The sequence below is a fragment of the Numenius arquata genome, chromosome 2 (genome assembly GCF_964106895.1).
Source record: "Numenius arquata chromosome 2, bNumArq3.hap1.1, whole genome shotgun sequence".
NCBI lineage: Eukaryota > Metazoa > Chordata > Aves > Charadriiformes > Scolopacidae > Numenius > Numenius arquata.
This window is the reverse complement of record NC_133577.1, coordinates 44,221,945-44,242,279: the sequence shown is the minus strand read 5'-3', so window position 1 is coordinate 44,242,279 and position 20,335 is coordinate 44,221,945. Positions and strand designations below refer to the sequence as shown.

At 37.5% G+C, this 20,335-nt stretch overlaps 1 protein-coding gene across 8 annotated transcripts in view; it reads left to right on the top strand.

The window, feature by feature from the left end:
• ESRRG (estrogen related receptor gamma) overlaps positions 1-20,335 on the top strand; it is a 385,126-nt gene that overhangs the window by 333,593 nt on the left and 31,198 nt on the right. For 7 of the 8 annotated variants that reach the window (XM_074144572.1, XM_074144573.1, XM_074144569.1 and 4 more), the window contains one exon: positions 3,319-3,480. In XM_074144572.1, the coding sequence (XP_074000673.1) occupies positions 3,319-3,480 (162 nt within the window). Of the gene's footprint in view, positions 1-3,295; positions 3,481-20,335 lie in introns of all 8 variants that reach the window. The other variant, XM_074144571.1, reaches the window with a different exon arrangement.

Sequence of the window (20,335 nt, the reverse complement as noted above, 5' to 3'; positions counted from 1 at the left end):
GTTTTACATAAAATTAAGGCTTAAGTGAACATATGGCATAGTTTCCTTTTGCCTTTCCAAAAAACATTATGCTGATTATATTCCTTCAATTGTCCAATCTGGCATCTTCTACTCAGCCTCCATAAGCTGTCCCACCGTTCTGTAAATACAATCTAGGGCTGCACTAAGCAGATTTTGCACATTATAATAAAAACTTTCTGATAATACAATAAAATTTAATAAAGTCTAATGCTTAATTTCATTAGAGGTTTAGTTTTCCTGGGTGCACAGATTGTCAGTTTTTCATTTACTTGATATTGTCATTGAGTAGAAATGTTGACAGCCTAGCATACCAAAAACCCAAGATCAAACAGGCAAAAAAAAAAAAATTATATTAAAAAAAAAATCCAATCCAAAAACCACCAGCCCTGTAATATGAACAGAGGTTAACACAGTTTCACTGAAACACAAGAATCTCTGTGTAAACCCAAGATTACTGCAAAGTAGTGCATTACATTACCTTTAAGACGATAACTACACCAATTTCTGTAAGCTCCATTTGTCTGAGATAGGCTAACCTCCCTCCTTGTAAGTCATTACTCATTATCTAAGTGCCTCCCTTCATTTTCCTTAGCTTGTACAATTACAAACATTTTTGTTACAAACATTTATAAAGCTTAATTTTCAGATTCTGCCAGATAAGTGTCAAGACTTGAAACAGTTGAATCGGTTTTGTGTGGAAGTAGCCTGGGAGATTTTCTGGACCCTGACTGATAGTTTGTGCATAACAAAGGCACAGGAATGAAAATTGGGTTCTATTGATTCTAATTAGGGAAACATTAAATAAGATTTACCTAGAAACAGTGCTCATGGCTATTCAGTTTCCTGAGTGATGGAGCTTTCTGAGTACATTCAGAATTTTTCTATGGTCTATAATAATGCACAGTCCAATACAGGGAGCTTTGTTCCCCTATAGGGAAAGAACAGGTGTTTGGAGGATCTTTCATACAGCTACTTCTGGCTTTTATTGGATTTTCCAGCTTCACCATGGAATCTAATGTCCTGCCTGCACATCTAGTTGATTGTGAAAATAAAAAGAATCTGAGATTTTGTGAATCCGAGTCAAACTATGCAATATTCCTGAATAATCTACAAAAAGCCATTGGTGAGGAACCTAATAAGGAAATGAAAAATTCTTTGGCCGTTTTTTCTGTATAGAGAGTTAAAAATCAGAACTTCAGGATAGGAGTGCTTCTTTGATCATTTATCACTGGTTAAAAATCCACAAAGTTGAATTCCTCAACTACATGTGTTTTAATATTAAGAAACTCTAATTTATTTACCCCGCTTTCAAATACATGTGAAAATACTGGAATTTGGGAAGAAACAATGTTATCTTTTCTCACTTAAAAAGATGATGTTTTCTGTGTGAAATTAAACAGGGTATGAAAAGACTGTTTAAAAAAATTTAAAAAAAAATGTGCAAAGGCTGTTTGCCAATATAAGTTAAAAATACCATCTGTCATCTTTAAATAAGAATAGAATTCCTCATTAATCAGTTTGATAATCAGTAGAATATTGAGATCAAGAATTACTCAGTTGGCATGGTTCCTATAGTTCATATAAAGCATAAATGTATCCCCTTGTAATAAAACATGCTTGATGTGATGGTTTCCACTTGGCTCTTGCACTTATTTTATGAAGGGCTAACATATATCACAACTTCTGATAGAGAAATTTGGAATAAGGCAAAAATTGTAGAGATGGTAGATCAGAATCGAGGAGTCTGTCACAAAAGAGCAGTAAAGTATCGGAAATCTGAATCAAGTGAGTATTTTATGGAAATCTGTCACGGGCTGGTATGGAGCCTCTCTGACGCTCCTGGACAAGTCACATCCCCATCAGCTTCCATTGCAGCTCTCCCATAGGAGGACAGTGTGGTCCATTCTGTGACATACATGTGAAGGGGGAAAATGATACTGTGTCAGCTTTCTCTGCAGTCAGAAAATACTACTCACACCTTCTCGCAGTGGAATCCCATTTATTTCAAGCCCCATGACTCTTTAACCTAAGGAAGTGATTGGATTAGTGTAAATTCACTAAAAAGTTATATTTGGGCTTGAAATTCTAGTGGTGCATTTGAGGTCACAAGACGTACCTTCCATGAAAGATAAAACAAATATATTGAGTAGTAATGTATCCTGTATTAGGAGACTTAATGAATTAGTCCTTTCCCCAGTTTTCACATTTTTCAGTTCTGCCTTCTCAGAGTAACAAATCAGGCTCTTGTATAGAGATAAGATACTTCCATTTGCCTTTATGTGGACATAATGCTCATTCAGTGTTTATCCTACATATAGAATACAGAATATCAACAGTGTATTTTAAGTCATCTTCTTTTCTACTCTTTCTTTTTTTTTTCTTCCCACCTTTCCTTATAACTTAAATGATTATTCCAAATAGATTTCACAGTTTATCTGGATGGAAAAGTAAATATTAAGCACTTGAATGAAAATGCTATATAGATAAAAATAACCAGTGTGTGAATATGGTAAAGTATCAGTCTTTGCACAAAAACAGTTTTCTGAGGCAGGGTCTGCATCTACTGATACTTTCCTTACTTTTACACTCTTTGTTCTCATTGATTTTAATTTCTATACCTGACTGGCTCTTTTGTACTTAAAGAAGCTCATTTTATACGTGATTCTGAATTTGTATCTTTCACTGAAGAGAAAATATATGAAAACACTCTGCTTTTCTCACAGCATAAGCCCAAGGAATACAGATTCACTCTCAACGTTTTAACAGGCAGGATACCATCATATAAGATATATGGGGTAATGAGCACTGAGAAAGTCCTGAGACTGTTTCTGTTGCAACAGAATGGTAGCTGGAATCACTGACAGAAATTACAGATTTCAATGACTGATTGCTTGCGGTATTTACTCACCCCAAAAATACACCTGTCTTTGGGGAGGGGTGGGATTGCAGGTCATTAGAGGAAGGCAAAACTTTTCTATTTGCACAGTCCAAAATACATTGTAATGCATGTTTTTCTACAACATTTATATTCAAATATTAGGAGGTGATCATATATATGTCTACATTACGTTAAATTTACTTTCTTAGAAACATACATGTCTAGCTTGATAAACATTACTAATAGATCAGATTTTTTTGTGCTGTAACCACTTGTAGAAGCCAGTGAAGTTACAATAAGGTTTAATTAGGTCCAGTATCTTAAGACAAATTCTTGTGCGCTTTGAAATACGAGCCATCTGTTTGAAAAGCAGAATGATGCTACTGGTGATTTTGTGCTGTTTTGGACCATTTTTACAGATAACAAGATTGTCTCCCATTTGCTGGTGGCTGAACCAGAGAAGATCTATGCTATGCCTGACCCAACTGTCCCGGACAGTGACATCAAAGCGCTTACCACTCTTTGTGACCTGGCAGACAGAGAACTGGTGGTGATCATTGGATGGGCTAAGCATATTCCAGGTACATACAGTATTTATTGCTAATATGTGACAATACAGAAACCATCGCATGATTTATTCTGTTGTGGTACAAAATACGATTTGTTCTCTCACTAAAATGCATGAAGTTTTCTTAAGACTCCAGGTTATTCACATTGGACATACCTTAGATGATAATTTGTCTTACCTTGGAAATACTCTTATTGTTGCTATGAGTCTTACATGCTGCTCAGTGAATCAATTTTTTTCATGCATTACGTTCTTTAAGATGGACTTGCCTTGCCATCCAGAGTGTTAGCCTGGTATGAAAGGTAGTGTAAGAGCTCTCCTCTGTACTCATAGTTGAAGGTAAGTCTAGTTTCTTTATTCCATAAAGGCAGCGCTATCTTATAGTGACCACAGGAGGTTCTTTGTGAAGTTATATTTTGGCATGGCACAGAGGAATTGTTCTCTTCATTGAATGAAGTAGTGTGAGAGCTGGATTGTACCAGCAGTTCAGTAGAAAGAACTGAATTGTACCAAAAGGTCTTCTCTTACAGCTTAGTAGTTTATTGGTCTGCATGAAGTAGACTGCGGTCTTTATCACGTAAATGTGTTGATACTGCAAAAGCTAACTGGCACCTTTGTTAGCAAGAAAAGTAGGGGTCATCAGAAGCAGTTTCTCAGAAGAGTAACAATTTCTTCCGATAATATTTGAGGTGTATTTTCTTTTCACCCAATTCTGAGGTATTTGTGCTTGCTCTGTGGACTAGCAGACAAGCTTATAGAGAGTTTCTAGAGTTCTCAGTCTGTCACCTTTCATAAACAGTAAATTCACACCAAAAAATCTGCTTTGTTTCTTAACATATTTTTGTAGTCCGGCAGATGAATAAGCATATTGGTGTGTTTTCATCAGCTCATTAGTTTTCTAATTTTGATAGTGGAGGCATATTGAGCATAAGAATTTGTATCTTCTAATTCCTCTAAGTAATAGAACTTCCTCTTTTTAGATGTGATTTTGAGATACCTTAAAATTAGAATAAATAATCCAGTCAGTTGCTTTTTATCAAAGTGAATTTTGTTTCTAGTATCAAAAGAAATTGCAAAGAAATAGAAACAAATAGTCTTCCTGTTTGTTGTTTTTTTTTTCCTCCTTGTGCTAGCCAGCACAAGGCGTCAGTTCTTCTGGTAGGTGCTTCTGGACCATCGTAGGTAAATATAAACACTGCCAAAGAATAGTCATAAAATAATTTGTACATTTATGGAAAGTTATTTTACTTCGATGAGAGCCAACAACCTACAGACTCTCAAATAGTCAGCATGAGACACAGTTGAAATTTAGTCGTTTCTGTGCCACAAATGGTGTATAAACAAGCTTTTGTATCACAAGCAATGTTTTTCTGGTACAGTTAACTTATTTCTGTATCCTTAAACTAGTTTGTCTTTATGCTTTGAATGCTACAGTAATTTCTTTAATCAAATTGATGGAAGTCCCTTTCCCAGCCCACACTGAAACCAATTTATTGGTCATGATACGCCAGCTATGTTGCTAACAGTCGTAACGAACTGTCAGGCAATATCGCAGTGAAGCTAATTTGAAGTCATTAGGTGTGCAGCGTTCAGGCAACAATTTGTTACAGTGGTTAGGAACACAGCTGACATTTCTGAATGGCTTTGTTCAGAGTAGTTCTAGATGAGCTCAAGCAAATTGTAAACTAATTTAAACATCACTCTATATTATACTAGCTACTTTGTCTTACACTGGTTGCTAATAAAGCACCCCAAAGTAAGTCAAAATAAGTTAAATAGGTGAATTTGAGTTTCATCTTCGGAAGATACCTAGATCACCTTAACCAAAATAGAGTAGCTCTCAAAGGAGTCAGTCATGCTCCATAGTAGTTGTAAGGGAACTTTAGTCAATTTGATTTGTGAATATGTTGTGTAGCTTTGATTTGGCTGGAGGGGTAGGAAGAGCAGAGGGATGAGACTGAGCAGCCTTTAAAATGATGGCTTTGGTTAGCGTGGAAAAGGTATTGGATGCTGTAAACTGGCCTTGAAAATTTAAAGTCTGTGATCTGAACCAGTTGAGGAACATTGCTGCCATGAGACTGCCTTCTATTACAAGGTAAACTCAAAAACACACCTGCCATGGTAAAGCCACACTAGCTAAGTTTACTCATCTGACTTCATTTAGGAGTGAGAAGGAAAAAAAAACAAACAAAAGGAAATAAAGACAATCTTTTTATAACCCTTCTGGTAACAGAGGGCAGTGGTAAAATCTGTGCTTGTTATCAGGCATTTGATCACAAAAATCAAAATGCAAAAGGGCTTGACATGCTAAGGGCAAATGTGATGAGCTTTTGTAGTTTGGTTTTGAATGATGGAGTACTGCTGAATTTCAACTGCCTACGCACAGCTAATGTCTGGCCCAAAACAACTTGTAGAAGAGCCTGGATTGGTGCTAGCTGACTGTTTTCTAAACTGACAAATGTTACTGTAGACAGAAACATAACAGAATTGGAAAAAGGATGAGTTAGGAAAAGGGTGCAAATTGTATAAAAGTTCGCCGTAGCTTAGCGGACTAAGTAAATCCTTGGTGTAAATCTCTTGGAGTCGATTAATTATACCAGTAGTGGATTTGTGCCTAGGACAGCAAAGCAGCAATCAGCAAATCTTTCTTTACTATAGTGATTTCTTACAGTTCAGTATAATTAAAGGCTCTTACATATCAGGTGCTTAATAACTAATAAAGATCTTGCTGTAAAGCATTGTATTTCAAAGTAAAATTTGTCTTCGTGGAGGAAACCAAAATGATGTTTTTGCTACTCTAACAGAAAGTCTTTTAATGAGATTATCTATAAAAAAATAACAATGCCATATGCATTTTGCTCTGGCCATCTCTTTCCCATTGCAGTCATAGACTAAAAAATGTTTTAAAATCATACAAAGTTCAAATGCTTTCATAAAATCATTAGTAATTTTGCGCTATTGGAAACATTTCAATAGTTGCTTTTATTGAACAAAAAGTCTATGCCATCTACAAAAGGAAATATTGAAAGAAAAATATATATGGAAAGCCTTTATCAGTAAATAGAATTAGTCTCCTTGCATTTATAAATCAAATAAATGGAAAGTGTGTTGTTATGAAACATGACCATGTCTTATCTGAAGAAGAAAAAGATCACAATGGCATTAGGAAATGCTTGACTTTAGTTAGAAGAGCGTAAGGGCACAAGAACAGATGATGGTGCCCTAATAGCCCTTTTTAAGAATGACAGGGCCCCGCCATTAGCATCCTTTTATATCCTTGGAAATTGCTCATGCCTCGCTTTTCTGGTTCCTATCTGCCTGACTCTTTTTTATTTCTCTTTCAATTTCATCCGCGCTCGGATAAGCGCATGCTAACACAATATGATTGAGCTGTAAAATGGAACGCTGTCGCCTCTAATCTCTTTTATGTAGATATGGAGGTACTTCCACACTCCACTTCATTCTCTCTCCATTGTTGGCCTTTTTAGAATGTGTTGCCGAGTAATGGAGGCTCAGTCAAATATTAGAGCTAGGTTTCACAGGGTGTGATAAGAAGATTATCAGCCCAGCAGTCAGATCTATTGTTGTTCTTTATGTCAGATTAAAATATTCCAATGTACTGTAACTTCGTTAGTAAGATACTGAAGGTGCTTAGGGAGAGGCCGATGCTGCCTGATGAGACAAAACCCCTATTAACTGAGCTAAATAAGTTGTAAATATATTTATGAAACCTCTGCAAGACTTTTCTATTTTATTTTATTTTTGTTTATTTTATTTTATTTTATTTTATTTTATTTTATTTTATCTTTTAATAAGAGAGCCCTGCTTAATTCAATATTTAAGGGTGGTTGCATTTCCTACCCTCTGCATTGTATTTTGGGGAGATTCCATTTTATATTGGTTGCATTATATTAATTAAACTCTTTTCCACTATGGGGTGGAATTCTGCTGATACCTAGTCAGCATCAGAGTCATTTAGGCACGATTTCTGTAATGTAACTATCTCATTGACATTCAGCAAAAATGTGCAATGTTCTTTCATATTAAGTGGAGGCAGGAAACATTAAGCTCTTAAAAATGTGCATAACAGGAAGCTAAAGACAAAATGTTCTCTAAAAAATTTGCATGCATGAAAAAACATCAGCCAGACCATAGAAATCAACTTTTTGCACTTAAAATGAAAAATTTGTTTGGAAACAGTAAATCAGACTAATACATCAAAAATAACTAGTTACATTATTTAGTAAAATAAGCCTGCTTGTCTTCAGCTGCATCCCTGTTTTCCTAGCAGTAACGGTGTTCAAGAAAGGGAATAGTTAGAAATTGATACTGCCACTGGTGCTAGTATTAAAAAAAAAAAAAAAAAAAAAAAGGCATGATGTTGATGGAGCAAGTCCAAGGATGTTTTGAATATTTTAGTGTTAATGTTTTATGAAACATTATTGTTCCGGCACACTTTTTGTGGAGGACAATATTTAAGCTTTCCTTTCCAAGCACCTCTCAGGAGTATAGTTTAACATTCTAATACTGAACAAGAACATGATTTGCTGCAGGGCTGTCATTTCTAAAATGCCTTTTTCTCATCATCTGTTTCAGAAATACCACCCCATGTAGGTAAAAGTGAGGGGAAAAAGTTGACCAAATCACCTTTGGAAAGCTAATGTTAAAGAAAGCATGAGAGCATACATACATGGTACATCCATGCAGATATGAATTGGGTATATATGTACCTGTTCTCATCTACATAGTTGTTTATGTATCTTTGTCTTAGTGGACATACAGCATGTATTTAAATGACAGAGGAAAAAATGCTGAATGCGACTTCATGTTAGTAGTCACGTTGGTAGGACTTTGAAGACAGACTGAAATCATATGTTGGAACTACTGGTGTATATAATCACATATGTTTTATCTATAGCCAGCATCCTGTTTAGGCCCAGACCCTCCTCTGGATTGATATTGGGGCAGCTACTACAGAATCTCAGCTCTGCAAGGGGAATAGATGTCTTCCTGTATGTCTGTCTGTGCTACGCTGCTTGCTGCTGTGAAAGTTATTGTTTCTGCTGAGGTTGAGGCTTTCTTTAGTCTCTTGTGCTTCTAGCTGAATTCAGGGGTGTTTCAGACCGCATGAGGACTCCTGCAGCTTGCAGCTAGCTTAAAGCCCTGTGTCATAGGGTGCCTGTCACTCCAGAGACAGGTGGACATGTAAATGTGGTATTTGTTGCTCATATAACATGGAATGGAGTATGAGCTGTTCCGTGCTGAATAAGAGGTTTGTAGTGATAACAACTTGAGCCTTCTGGGGAATCAGGACATCCTGCCCTTTATCAATGTGCTATCTTGGGCAATTTGCAAGTTCTCTTTGCCTTCTGGCTATCAAAAGCCCACTATGTGTTCTTCTTTTAACTCTTTCTACAATCGTGCACTAATTATGGAAATCAGACATACTCTTCCTATGATGGAAATGTTCTTGAACTCACAACTTGTATGATACGTGATCTGTGGCAGACCATTCCCTGGGCCTTACAGGTAGAAATTCCAGCCAAAAGGTTTTTCAAAAACTACTGACTTCCTTGACGTCTGTCACTAAATTGTCGAATATCAGAAATCAGGAGTTGACTCCTGGGGTTTTATTTTTGAGCATTAGCATGGATGGACCACCCGACACTGCCAGTGTGTAGATCACCATGTTGATTCAAGCTACCCTGAGCAGAATGGAACAGCAGTGTGCCTAAAATGCCAGTAGTACAGCTGTCCCACTGCTTGCATCAATATTTTTGATACCATTTGAAGTGCTGGGAATGGTGGCATTTTTTATTTTTTCTTATTTTTTGAAAATAGTATCACAGAGAAGGTGTAAGTGTTTTTGCAAGGCAGGGAGGAGGTGAGATTTCCAGAAAATGCATGAATAAACATGTCAACAGTCTCTTAGCACTTTCAAAACAAAACAGGAATCTGCAGTGTGGTAAAAGGTAGTTATGAAAAGGTCTGTTTGTTTTTTTTAAAATTATTTCATATAGTCACCTGAGATAAGACAGCTGACTATACTTGATGGATCTGTTACTGAAGCCAGTGGCAAAATTTTAGCTAATTTCAGTACAAAAGAGTAGGCTCTGTGCACAACTAGACTCTTAGTGTGTCTGCTAATCAGAAAAGACTGGTTCCAGTTCAGAGCTGAGACAGACGGTAATGGAGAGGGGAGGAGGTTTCTACTACTACTAATCATAGATGTCCTGAGGTAAAAAGAGCACTTTAGTTTCCAGGATAGTCACTTCTGGCATCTTTTACTAGCATTTACTGGGGAGGATGGGGGGGACATTAGAAATAAGCCCAGGCATACAAACATCTGCATATAAACCTGCAAATTATACATGAATATAAAATAAATGTGCAGTAAGACTCTTACAGAAGCATTTGGACTCTTGCGAGTTTTGACTTCAAAATCCGTAGCTATTTGTTGAAAAAGATTTTTATTCTTAATAATCATCACCAAAAGTAAAAAACAAAAAATGGAATTCACAGATAAGAAAAGAAGTTGGCTCAATTCTTATGTTTTACTTTTTTAAAAAACAGAATCCTTCACTAAAATCAGCTTCTCTCAAGATTAGAATTAAACAGTGACTTTATGTCTCTATTGTTCACCGTTCACCTTTTATTCATATACAAGTATTTGCCTCTGCCTTCTGAGTGACTCCTTTTTTTTTTTTTTTTTTTTAAAAAGCATCCTCTCCCTCCACCCATGCCCCCAACATACACACTACACTGTCTGGCTGTTGCACTTTTTTTTTTTCCCCCAACATCCCCCTTTATCTGCCTCAACCAATCTCCAAATGAATGCATGTCTATCATGGCCTTAGCTTTGACACTCTGGATATATTGATTAATAGTTGCCCTAAGCTCCTTTTAGCAAATCAAATTTTCACTTTTAGCAAGGATTTCGCCTCTGATTTATTCAGCAAAGTGAAATGCACTAAATTGACTTTGACATTCAGGGAAAATGGCTGAAAAACAAAGAGGGGAGGAAAGAGATATAAATTGTGTGGCAGCTGGAGACTTCAAGCATAAAAGAGGCAGTTTTCTATAGAATATCACTGGTTAATTTGGAAACACTCATTTAAACAGGAGTGGAAATTATTTTCTTAAAATTAGATGTTTTTTAGACTGAGGATTTGGGATATAATAAGGTTTACTTAGCAAAATGCGATATATTCAACCCAAATTCATCACTTGCTAATCATGGTGCAAGTGTGGGATCTACTTTTGTTGCCACTAATAATTATTATGTTAAACGAGAGACAAAGAGGCTTCTGAGTAGTTTTATAATGAGGTGCTAAATTGGTAAATATCTTCCTACCATTGCATTATGTTGTTCACTCCTGTGGCCCTTTAAAAATAAGAAATGATTAATAAAAAGAGAGCAAATCAACAATAATGAATGCCAGTGCTTTTCATTTTCTTTCTGTAAACAAAAATGGCTATTATTTGATTCTTAAATGCGAGAGTATAAAAAGATGTAGCAGCCATTCCCTATTCTTCTAGCAAAATCAAGTGTTGTGTTACCCTGAATGACTTGTAGACTGACTTACACAACCTGCTTCCTTACTTGCAAACATTGTATTACTGAGGTACCATGAGGCTGAAAATACACCATTGCATGTCTGAAGGTGTTCAAAGGTGATGCTGAATAGAAGAAATGAGAGGAAAAAATGAAAACATTTTAATCCATTACCGTAGCACATCTGAGGGTATTTTGAAGGGGAGGGGTACGGAGATACAAAATAAAACCACAGGAAGTGGTTTGATCTTTTTCAGCAGTCGGACGTTACAAGAATTTGTAAAAGGAAATACATATGGTATTTTGCCCAGTTAATCTATAGCGACAGAGCAAGAGCCTTTGGTAGGATCAGTTGTCAGGGGTGTGCAAGTCAAATGTGCTGTGCCAGCCTCTGTTGTTTAAGGATCTGACCCCGAAGGGATAAACCCACATCAGCAGTCAGTGTATCAGTGGAAGCTGAGAGTTTTCTTTGTCCCTTGTGTATACTCCACCCCAAAGTCTCTGCAGCAACATGCAGAAAGGAGCTTTAAGCAGGTATTTCCACTTAGAGGACAACAATGCTCACCTTTGTACCCACTTCTTGTGTGACAAACGGGTTTAGTAGATTAGGTCTGTGTAAATTGCAGATGACTCAGTAACAGTTTTCCTTCTTCCGAGCCAACAAGGAATTAATCTTATTACCAGAGGGTAGGAAGTCTAAGTATATCTTAACCTTTTTAATTTTACTGTAGGCTCTGGTCTCTTTTTTTTTTTTTTTTTGGTAAGCAAGCTGAATCTGAGGCTTCAGCAATAATGGCCTTTTGCAAGTGGAACAGCATCTGGAGTGCCAAAGAGGAGAGAGCTGGGCACATTAGACTTTCAGGCATGTTATCTCTTTAAAGTCATTCCGCCGCCACCTCACATGATTTAGTTAAATTACCAACCACATTAAAAGACTGCCAGTTAAGAGCATACTGTATGAAAGAATTTAAACTTCCAAAATATTCTTTGAGGGGGTGTCCTTTCCAAAATTTTCCCGAACTGTGCAGTTGATATCTCAAGGATGGCCAACTTTTTACAAGTAATGCCTGGCTGCAAGGCAGGAACATGCCTTGCTCAGAAACACAGTAAGAAAGTTGGAACAAACCTTGCAGAATGCGGAAGTAAAATTAGAACAACATAGCCCTCTTACGGTAACCATATAGTCCATTTTAAACCAAACAGGAGACTAACTTGTCTAACTTAACCTTCAACAGAAATGTATTTACTTTGTTCTGGGTGGGGAAGAAAAGAGCAGCTTTTCAGTCGTATGTGTTGATACTGTAAATCCAGGACGGGGGGAGGAGGGGGAAAAAGAGCTGGTTGCTCAGACTGGATTTAGAGCAGACAGATCTCCACCTGTATGACTGGGTCAGCGGCACAGGATGGTCCAGTTTCCTAAAGTCAGCTAAGACCAGTTAAATACTATAATTCTAAGGATGCCTATACTTTCTCTCTGGATGAGTTTGGCTTCACACCTGCTTAACCTACATTAGAATAGGATTAATTACCTGAATTGCAAGGCCCCCTTAGCCAGTCAGCACGTTTCTGGCAGGGCACATGGTGACCTGGACCTGGTTATATATAGGGATAGCAGGGGAGCACCTGTGTTGTAATCGCAAGGCTCGATCCAGTCTGATAACAGAATCAGCATGTTTTAAAAATGAGTCTGCAGTAATCACCTTCTGCATCAGCTGGATCATACAGGAGCTTTATGAACTCATGTCTTCACTGCTAGTAAGCTTTATTATTGTGCAATGCTGAGTTTATGCACACACTTATACATACACATATATATGTGGAAAAAGAATCCCAAGAAACACAAGAGGCACAGAATCCAAAAAATTCAGATACTGAATGCTTCTGTATTTAACTAGTTAGATGGAACACTTACTTGGATGTAACTTTTAAGTCACTTTTCCATGTTATTTTAATTCATTGTCTCAGAGTTTAATACTGTGTAGCAGGCAGGAATATTTAGGTAATTTTCCACGTGAGAAAAATCACAGAACTTTCCTTTCATTTGAAAAAATGTTCCATAAAGATAAAGTTCTCTGACATTATGTTGGTCTGCCCAAGGGATTTTCCACCCCAGACTCCTGAGGCACATGTTATAGACGAGTGGAAATTTCACAGTATAGCTCTGAACCTTCTCCCCAAAATGTTTTCATCTGCCATGTTGTGCACCATCAATTTCAATCAGCAGCATTTACAGTTGAGGTGAAATCAAATATTGAAATGAGATCCAACTACAGACACAGAAGGCTCCAAGTTCAATGGAAATGGCACTTAAAAAGTAGAGACGGCTAACTTACTGGGTCCCAACATGTTCTGCCTGAAAACGCTATGGCGAAGAGTTGTGATGAGGGTGGAGAAGAGAGAGGGGCAAATCTGCAGTTCACATGAATCTAACTGTTGGAGAGATTAGGGGGAACAGTTCAGCATGTAATGGCTGCTGCTTATGTGTTTGTTCAAAGCAGAAGCTGCACTTACTGGCATAAATATATTATTACATTAGCAGGTTGCAGGGTGTATTTCTAGCCACAGATTTTCTTATAACTATGCTATAGCATCATGCTGGCCTTAATGAACAGGCATCAGTCTCTGAACTTCCTATGATTCAAGCTATATCTGGTAGCATATGGATGTTACTGTCACCCTTGTGTCTTTCATTAATTAACTGAATTTGCAGTGAGAAGAATTTTGAGTCCCTCCCCATATCAGTCTCTTGTAGGAAGCCATTCTACTCTGTGATCCGTTCTTCACTTCTTACTACTTCGAAGTTTCCCAGAGATAACGTTAACTATTGTGTAGATTCAGGAGTGCGTTGCTTAGTGTCAGTGAGACTTGTGCTGAGCACTTTGCCTAATATATTCAACACAAATTTGGAGTTCATAGTGATCACAGGATTGCACCTAGCACTTCAACGATAGTGAGTGACTTACTCTGTACTATAATCCTTATATATGAAGCACACCATGGTCTCTGTAATCAAAAGGCCACTGGGAAGCAGGCAGGAAAGCAGGTTGAGTTGGGGATGAGCACGCTGCAGGATAATCCCATCAGTATCATAAACCTACAGAGGGCAGTGTCTGACAAGAGGCTTAGATGGGCATTTCAGGAGATAAAGTCAAGAGAAGAGGGTGTTGACAGAGAATATTTGCATACTCATAACCATAATCAGCCAGCATCAGTGACAAACATCCAATCTTTCAGAGAACCTGTTTGGAGGAAGAAAATGCACCTAAAAAGTGCTTATGACAGGGGGAGATAGGGACATGGGCTGCCATAGGTCTCCTGAGTTCCAGTGCGACAGCCAACACAGGTGAACTAGAATTTGCCATTGATAGCTACATGGACATGTACTGTCTCCATGGTAAAAAGTGGTAGCTATTTATATACTGAATGGCAACACTAAACAATTTAGGAGAAGCAATGAAGTGTGTCCTATCCAATTAAAAATGCAGTGAGAATTTTAGGTAGGGAAAATGTAATTGTTTAATTGGAATTTGACCGGGATGCTTTTCCACTGTTAAAATAAGTATAAATTACATGAGCTATAAAACTTTAAATTATGAAAATATTTTGAGGTCTTTGAGCATAGTAATTGGAGCTATATATTCAACTTCAGTTTTAACTTGACACTTCATAATAGCTGTTCCCTAAAGCAAGTTTTTTTTGGTTTTTTTTTTAACATTATCGAATATCCCTTAGTGAAGCAAATTAGCAATCAGTGTGGAAAATATTTAAGTAGTACAATCACATTATTTACACAGACACGTCCATTGTGCAGAGTCCTCTGTGTTCCCAAATATTTGTAGGATCACTTCTTCAGCTGTCAACATTCACACTCGAACATCCCTCTTCAGTAAAGCTCTATATGAAAGTCCGTTTAGGCCAATGAAAGACTTGCCTTGATTTCATTGTGCTTTGGATCAATCCTTAAATATGCAGGTCACAATCTGAAATGTGTGTGAAACTCAGAGCTTTATTATTTGCCTTCTGGTTGCCTTACCACTTTTGTTTAAATGGGGGGGAGAGGGGGGAACACGACATGACTCGGTGCGATTCCTTGCACAAAGCTCCGTTTTTTATTATTATTAACAAGAGAATCCTGCTGTGGAGAATTAGGCTCATTTACTGTAAGCAGAATAAGAGTCTGCTCTTACCTAAGACTGTATTTCAGCCCTTGGGGAAACATTAGCATCTGACCAGAATGATAGAATGTTTATTGTGAAATATATTATTTAACTCTTCGTGTTGTCAATATGGTGCAGATAAAAACCTACAGAAAGCCTGCATTTAGCATTTGGGAGGATTTTAAAACACCATCCAGCATGCCTCTTGAAATAGATTCTCTGATGCTGTGGCTATAGACAGTGATTCCAATTGCTCAAATCATATTGTCCAAAATACAGTTCCCAATTAACTTCCCGTCAGGTTGAGGAATTCCAGGTATTTATTCTGTAACTTTTGTGCTGGTGAGGAGTGTTCTCCTGGGGTTCCCTAAATTAAAACCACTTTTCTTAGGAAGTTTTTTCCCTCAGTAAAGGCTTTTTTGTCATTGAGTTTTGCTCTCTGGCTTTTTACTCACTGCTTTTTAAGAACTGAAGGCACAGTGAGTCCTATCCCGGTGCTCCCATTGATACATTTGTACAGTGCTGAGGTACAGGCTCCATGTTACATCCATACTTGGCTTGTTATCCTCTTATCAAGCTCTTTGCATCCCTTTGTTTATTTGAGGAGACAGGAAGACTGTGTGAAGGCTGCTTAGTCAGGGATATCAGCGTTGTTGGCAGGGGAGTGATTGCCAGTTGAAAAACAAGGCATTATTGCTCATTTTTTCCCTCTTATTAGTTTGATTACATTTGCAAATCAAATCAATCCATCAGACATGATCAGGCCTCGTCCGCATTTTAAGGAATAGTAATCTCCGTCTAATAAGATGCAAATGTGTCACATCGGTAAGTAACCAATAAATCATCGTCTTGTCTTTGGCAATCATTAAATATCAGAACCAACAGTCAATTTTTAGTATTTTCAATTTGCGATATGCCGCTGGAATATAAAGATAGATGGACGTAATTACACAAACCAAACACTATTTCAGTTCATTCCAGACAGCAAATTTAGTGGAAGGTATAACTGGCTTGTCATCACACTACATTATTCCTGGCGGTTCATGCAAAGTTCACAGACAAGCTTCAAATGGACATTGCTTTTTTTACTTCCCTTAACAACATTCCCACTACCACCACCAAACTTCAATAAATGACTTGAAATGCTGCAGGACATCACTTCCATCAGTGCACAAAAAGACACAGAAAGAGAAACATTACCCCTTTTCTCAGTGCAGGCTCTTTGTGCGTGTGTAAGACGGAAATCCAAAAGTTTCCTAATACTTGCTGTATTCTCCCTCCCTCCCTCTTTCTCTTCTTTTCTTTTCATGCATTTTAATCTGGAGCTGCAGTTTTTCCACTGACACATAATAAGTTCTCCACAATTTTTGCAAGTTAGCTCATGTTTAGTAATTTTGGAACATAGTGAAGACAGACAGTGAGGAGGATTGGCACACCAGCTTCCCTCTCTCTTCTCCTCCCATCCCCATCTTTTTAAAGGAGTGGAAATTCAAATTGTTTTTCTTTAACCTTTTTTTTTTAAATTGATTTGGGATTTGGAAAAATTGATTAGCTTGTGCGTCCCAGGGATTAATTGATATGTCTGTTGTCTGATGCGCAATGTCTTGCTTTCCATTAATGGCTCTGTTTGTATACAACAATTTACATGCTTTTCAAGAGAGAAAAAGACATAAGCTTATAGCCTGGCAGCACTAGTGGCAAAAGAAATGCAAATCTTGTCTTAAACAGAAACAGCTTTTACCCAGATATCCCCTTTTACCCGGACTATTTTAATAGTTATAGGGTACAGACCCTAAAAGTGCAGACCTGCAGACAGACCATTAATTTCAAGGAGAGTTTGGGCCTGTTGGAAATTATATTACTGGCCCTTCTTACAGTGCTGAGTGACATGAGAGAAGGAGTGCAAAGTACTGTCTCTCTGCTTCCTCACAAGCAGCTATGCAGAAATAAGAGGATTTTGTAGGCTTGTGCTGACTTATGTAGGTTTCCAGCGCACCACAGCCAGACAGTGGGCTTACTATATTTGACCTTAAGAAACTTCTTGCCATGAGCTGTATGCCCTGGGGGGACCTGCTGTTGCAGCATCCTGTCAGTTATGTTTGTTTCAGCTAACCCACCTCGAGAAGCTGAACCTCAGGTACTTTGGAGTGACTTTTGGAGAGATCCTTTAGCCACCTCCATGAAAAAATAATTTTCACGGTAGCAGTTTGATTTGATATGGTAAATTAATTAAATGGAAATCAGGGAAGAAGCTTGCTTGTGAGCACACCTACTTGCTTTGGGTTCCCCATTGTGCTGAGCTCCTGTTAAGGAACAAAAGGGAGAGTGATTTTGCAAACATGAACATGTAAACTCCTGGATGGTCACTGCGTGTTACTCATTCTTGGCATCATAACGCCTGTTCTTTGGTAAGGGAAAATTGCAAAGAAATACTTGTGAGCTGCACATGATGTTGATTCCACATGCCAGAGATTTAGCCAACTTAAAATGTGCCATCAATTAACAAATATTTCTTCTTGCTATTTTGAAACAAAAACTGTTATTACCTGTGTTTTTCCTATTTTTACCTTCAAACTGGTGTAAATCTGTAGCAGCTTTGTAAAAACAAGAGGTTTATTCCAGATATAAATGAAGCAACTAAGCAACTTTAGCTCTGTTGTCTTAACACAGTTTGAGCTTCCTGGCACTTTTTTTTAAAGTTCTCTTTACATTAACATATTCCTGGGTGTTTCATACCTCAGTTGCTAGACCGATGCTCCCTAGGTCACTTGCAAAAGTCTCCCCTGTTTCTGTAGTCTCCAGAGACTTTGCTGAGTAAAAGCTGCACACAGAGGCCATGTGCCTAAGAAGCTCAGTACCAGAACCTTATGTTCTGTCTAACCAATTTACATACTACCGTGGTATGTTTAATTTGCTTTTTCATCAAATCAATAATGGGTCTAATTGAAAAAATTGGCAGAACTACATACAACCTAACTACCAATGTCAGTGTTTTCAGGAAATCAGAGATGTTGCACAGCTCTGCAAGTGACACCTGTGTTAGTGATGCACCTCTGTTACAAATGTGTACAGAAACAAACATTACTCAGGTGCAGCATCTGTACCAATTGATCACTATGCTATCAGAATTAATCACCTGGTATTCAGCTCAGAGAATAAAATTTACATCTTAATGTATGACACTTATTCCAGCACATATGTGCAGTACTAAAAATGGTACTGTTCACTCCTGTTTGCAAGTGTATATACATTTTCGTAGGCAAAGCCTAGCAATTCTTCTTCCTTAGCAAAATCCCAAACGCATGGGTTGGCTGCTTCTGTTGAGTTACGTCCTTTCAAAGATGAACTCGTACAGAACTGGGTAATAAAATAGATTTTGTCCCTGGAGTTACATGTCTCGAATCCCACCCTCCCTCACTTTCACAAGAAAAGAGGATTTTTGAGGATCATTTAGTGCTCCATAGAGAATAACCCGTGTGAAAATAAATAAATAAATAAGTGAAGTTTGGCACTGTACAAGATTGGCAGGCCTTCACCAAGATGGTCCAGCAGCGTGCAGGTGCATTGGATAGCAGTGTGAAGAAGTTTGTGTGAGAACTACACAAAATTGTAGCACGTGCTCTCAGTTCCTCAGTGACACCAGTGCTCATTTAGTGCTGCTGCTGCAAATGGAGCTGTGCTTTATGCAGACTCTGGTCGTCATCTGGGGGCTGGCAGAAAGATTCAGGCCAGGTGCACCAACTACAAGAATGAGAACTATGAAATATTAATTTTAAAGGAAAGAAATGTGGATTTCAACTTTATGTTTTGTATAATTGCAGAGCTAGCGGGATTTTAAAATATGGCAAAGCCTTAGTCATTAGCATAGGGTAATCACCTTTGCTGCTTAAAAACAAAATGATAACAACAGAAAAGGTATTGTACGTTGACACATGGAAATTTAATGCTTTTCAGAGAAATTTTGTTGGGATTTTTTATTATGTGGCTAATTACATATTTACATGTAATGGCACTAGCAGAGCCATTACAGTCCATTGGGTAAATAATATGCATTTTAAAAACCATTTATAAATATGTATTTATTTGATGGACCAGAACGGTTTTTTGAAGTCATTCTCATCCACTGAGTAAATAATATATGGATTGCTTTTAAAAATAAATATGTATTTCTCCAATAGACATTCCAGGCAATTGGGTAAATAATATGCATTTTTCATATATTAAAAAAATGCATACAAATGTATAGAAATCTGGCCTAAATTTCTATCTTCCTGAGAGATCAAAATGAGTTGAAAGGTGTCAGGCATAACTTTGAATTTTCTGTTTTGAATTGTCAGTCTGTGTCACAACCTAGAGTTAATTTAATGTATTTTATGCATTTTCATACATACAGTATAATATCAATGTCTGTTTACAGTTTTATAACACTAGTGCGCTTGACCCTCTTAGTGTTATAAAGTCAGCGCTATGTGGTTAAGATCCTAGTTTTACTTTGTGTTGATCTTAAAACAATGCAAAACGCATTCATTCTGTGGGCATAGTCCTGCATCCGTAGAAGTACATGGAAAAAAAACTGGTCAACTTACTAGAAGCCATCTCAAACTCTGTTGTACTGCTCAATTTAAACTTCCTCTTTTATGTTATTCTGGTCCTTTTCTGACGATTGGCTAGCGGGCAAAGTGTGACAAAACATGAAACTGTTTCATTATGTGATCTTGATTCAGAGCCTACTGCTGTGAGCAGGACTCTTTCCCTGTCCTCAGAGTGCTTTAGTTCAGGCTAGACATAAAGATCTGCCGTAATCCATAGAGACAGCCCAACACTAGAAGCTGAAGGCTAGGTCCCTTTCTTGACTCTGACACTGACTTACCAGATGACCTTGGGCAAATCATTTAACTTCGTCATGGTGATTTATACCTCCAATTTTGGGAATCCTTTGAGAGCTATAGATTTAAAACATTAAATGTGATTCACAGCCTGCTAGGATTGAAAGATCTGAGCACAATGCATTATTGGTTTATTTCTTTTATATACTTCGGGCTAGAACTTATCTGTCCTTTTCTAAACATTTTAGCCAGCTTATCCCTTCATCCATTACATATACTTTTCAAGAATGTTGAATATACTTTGTAGGCCTTTTTTTAAATGAAAATAGT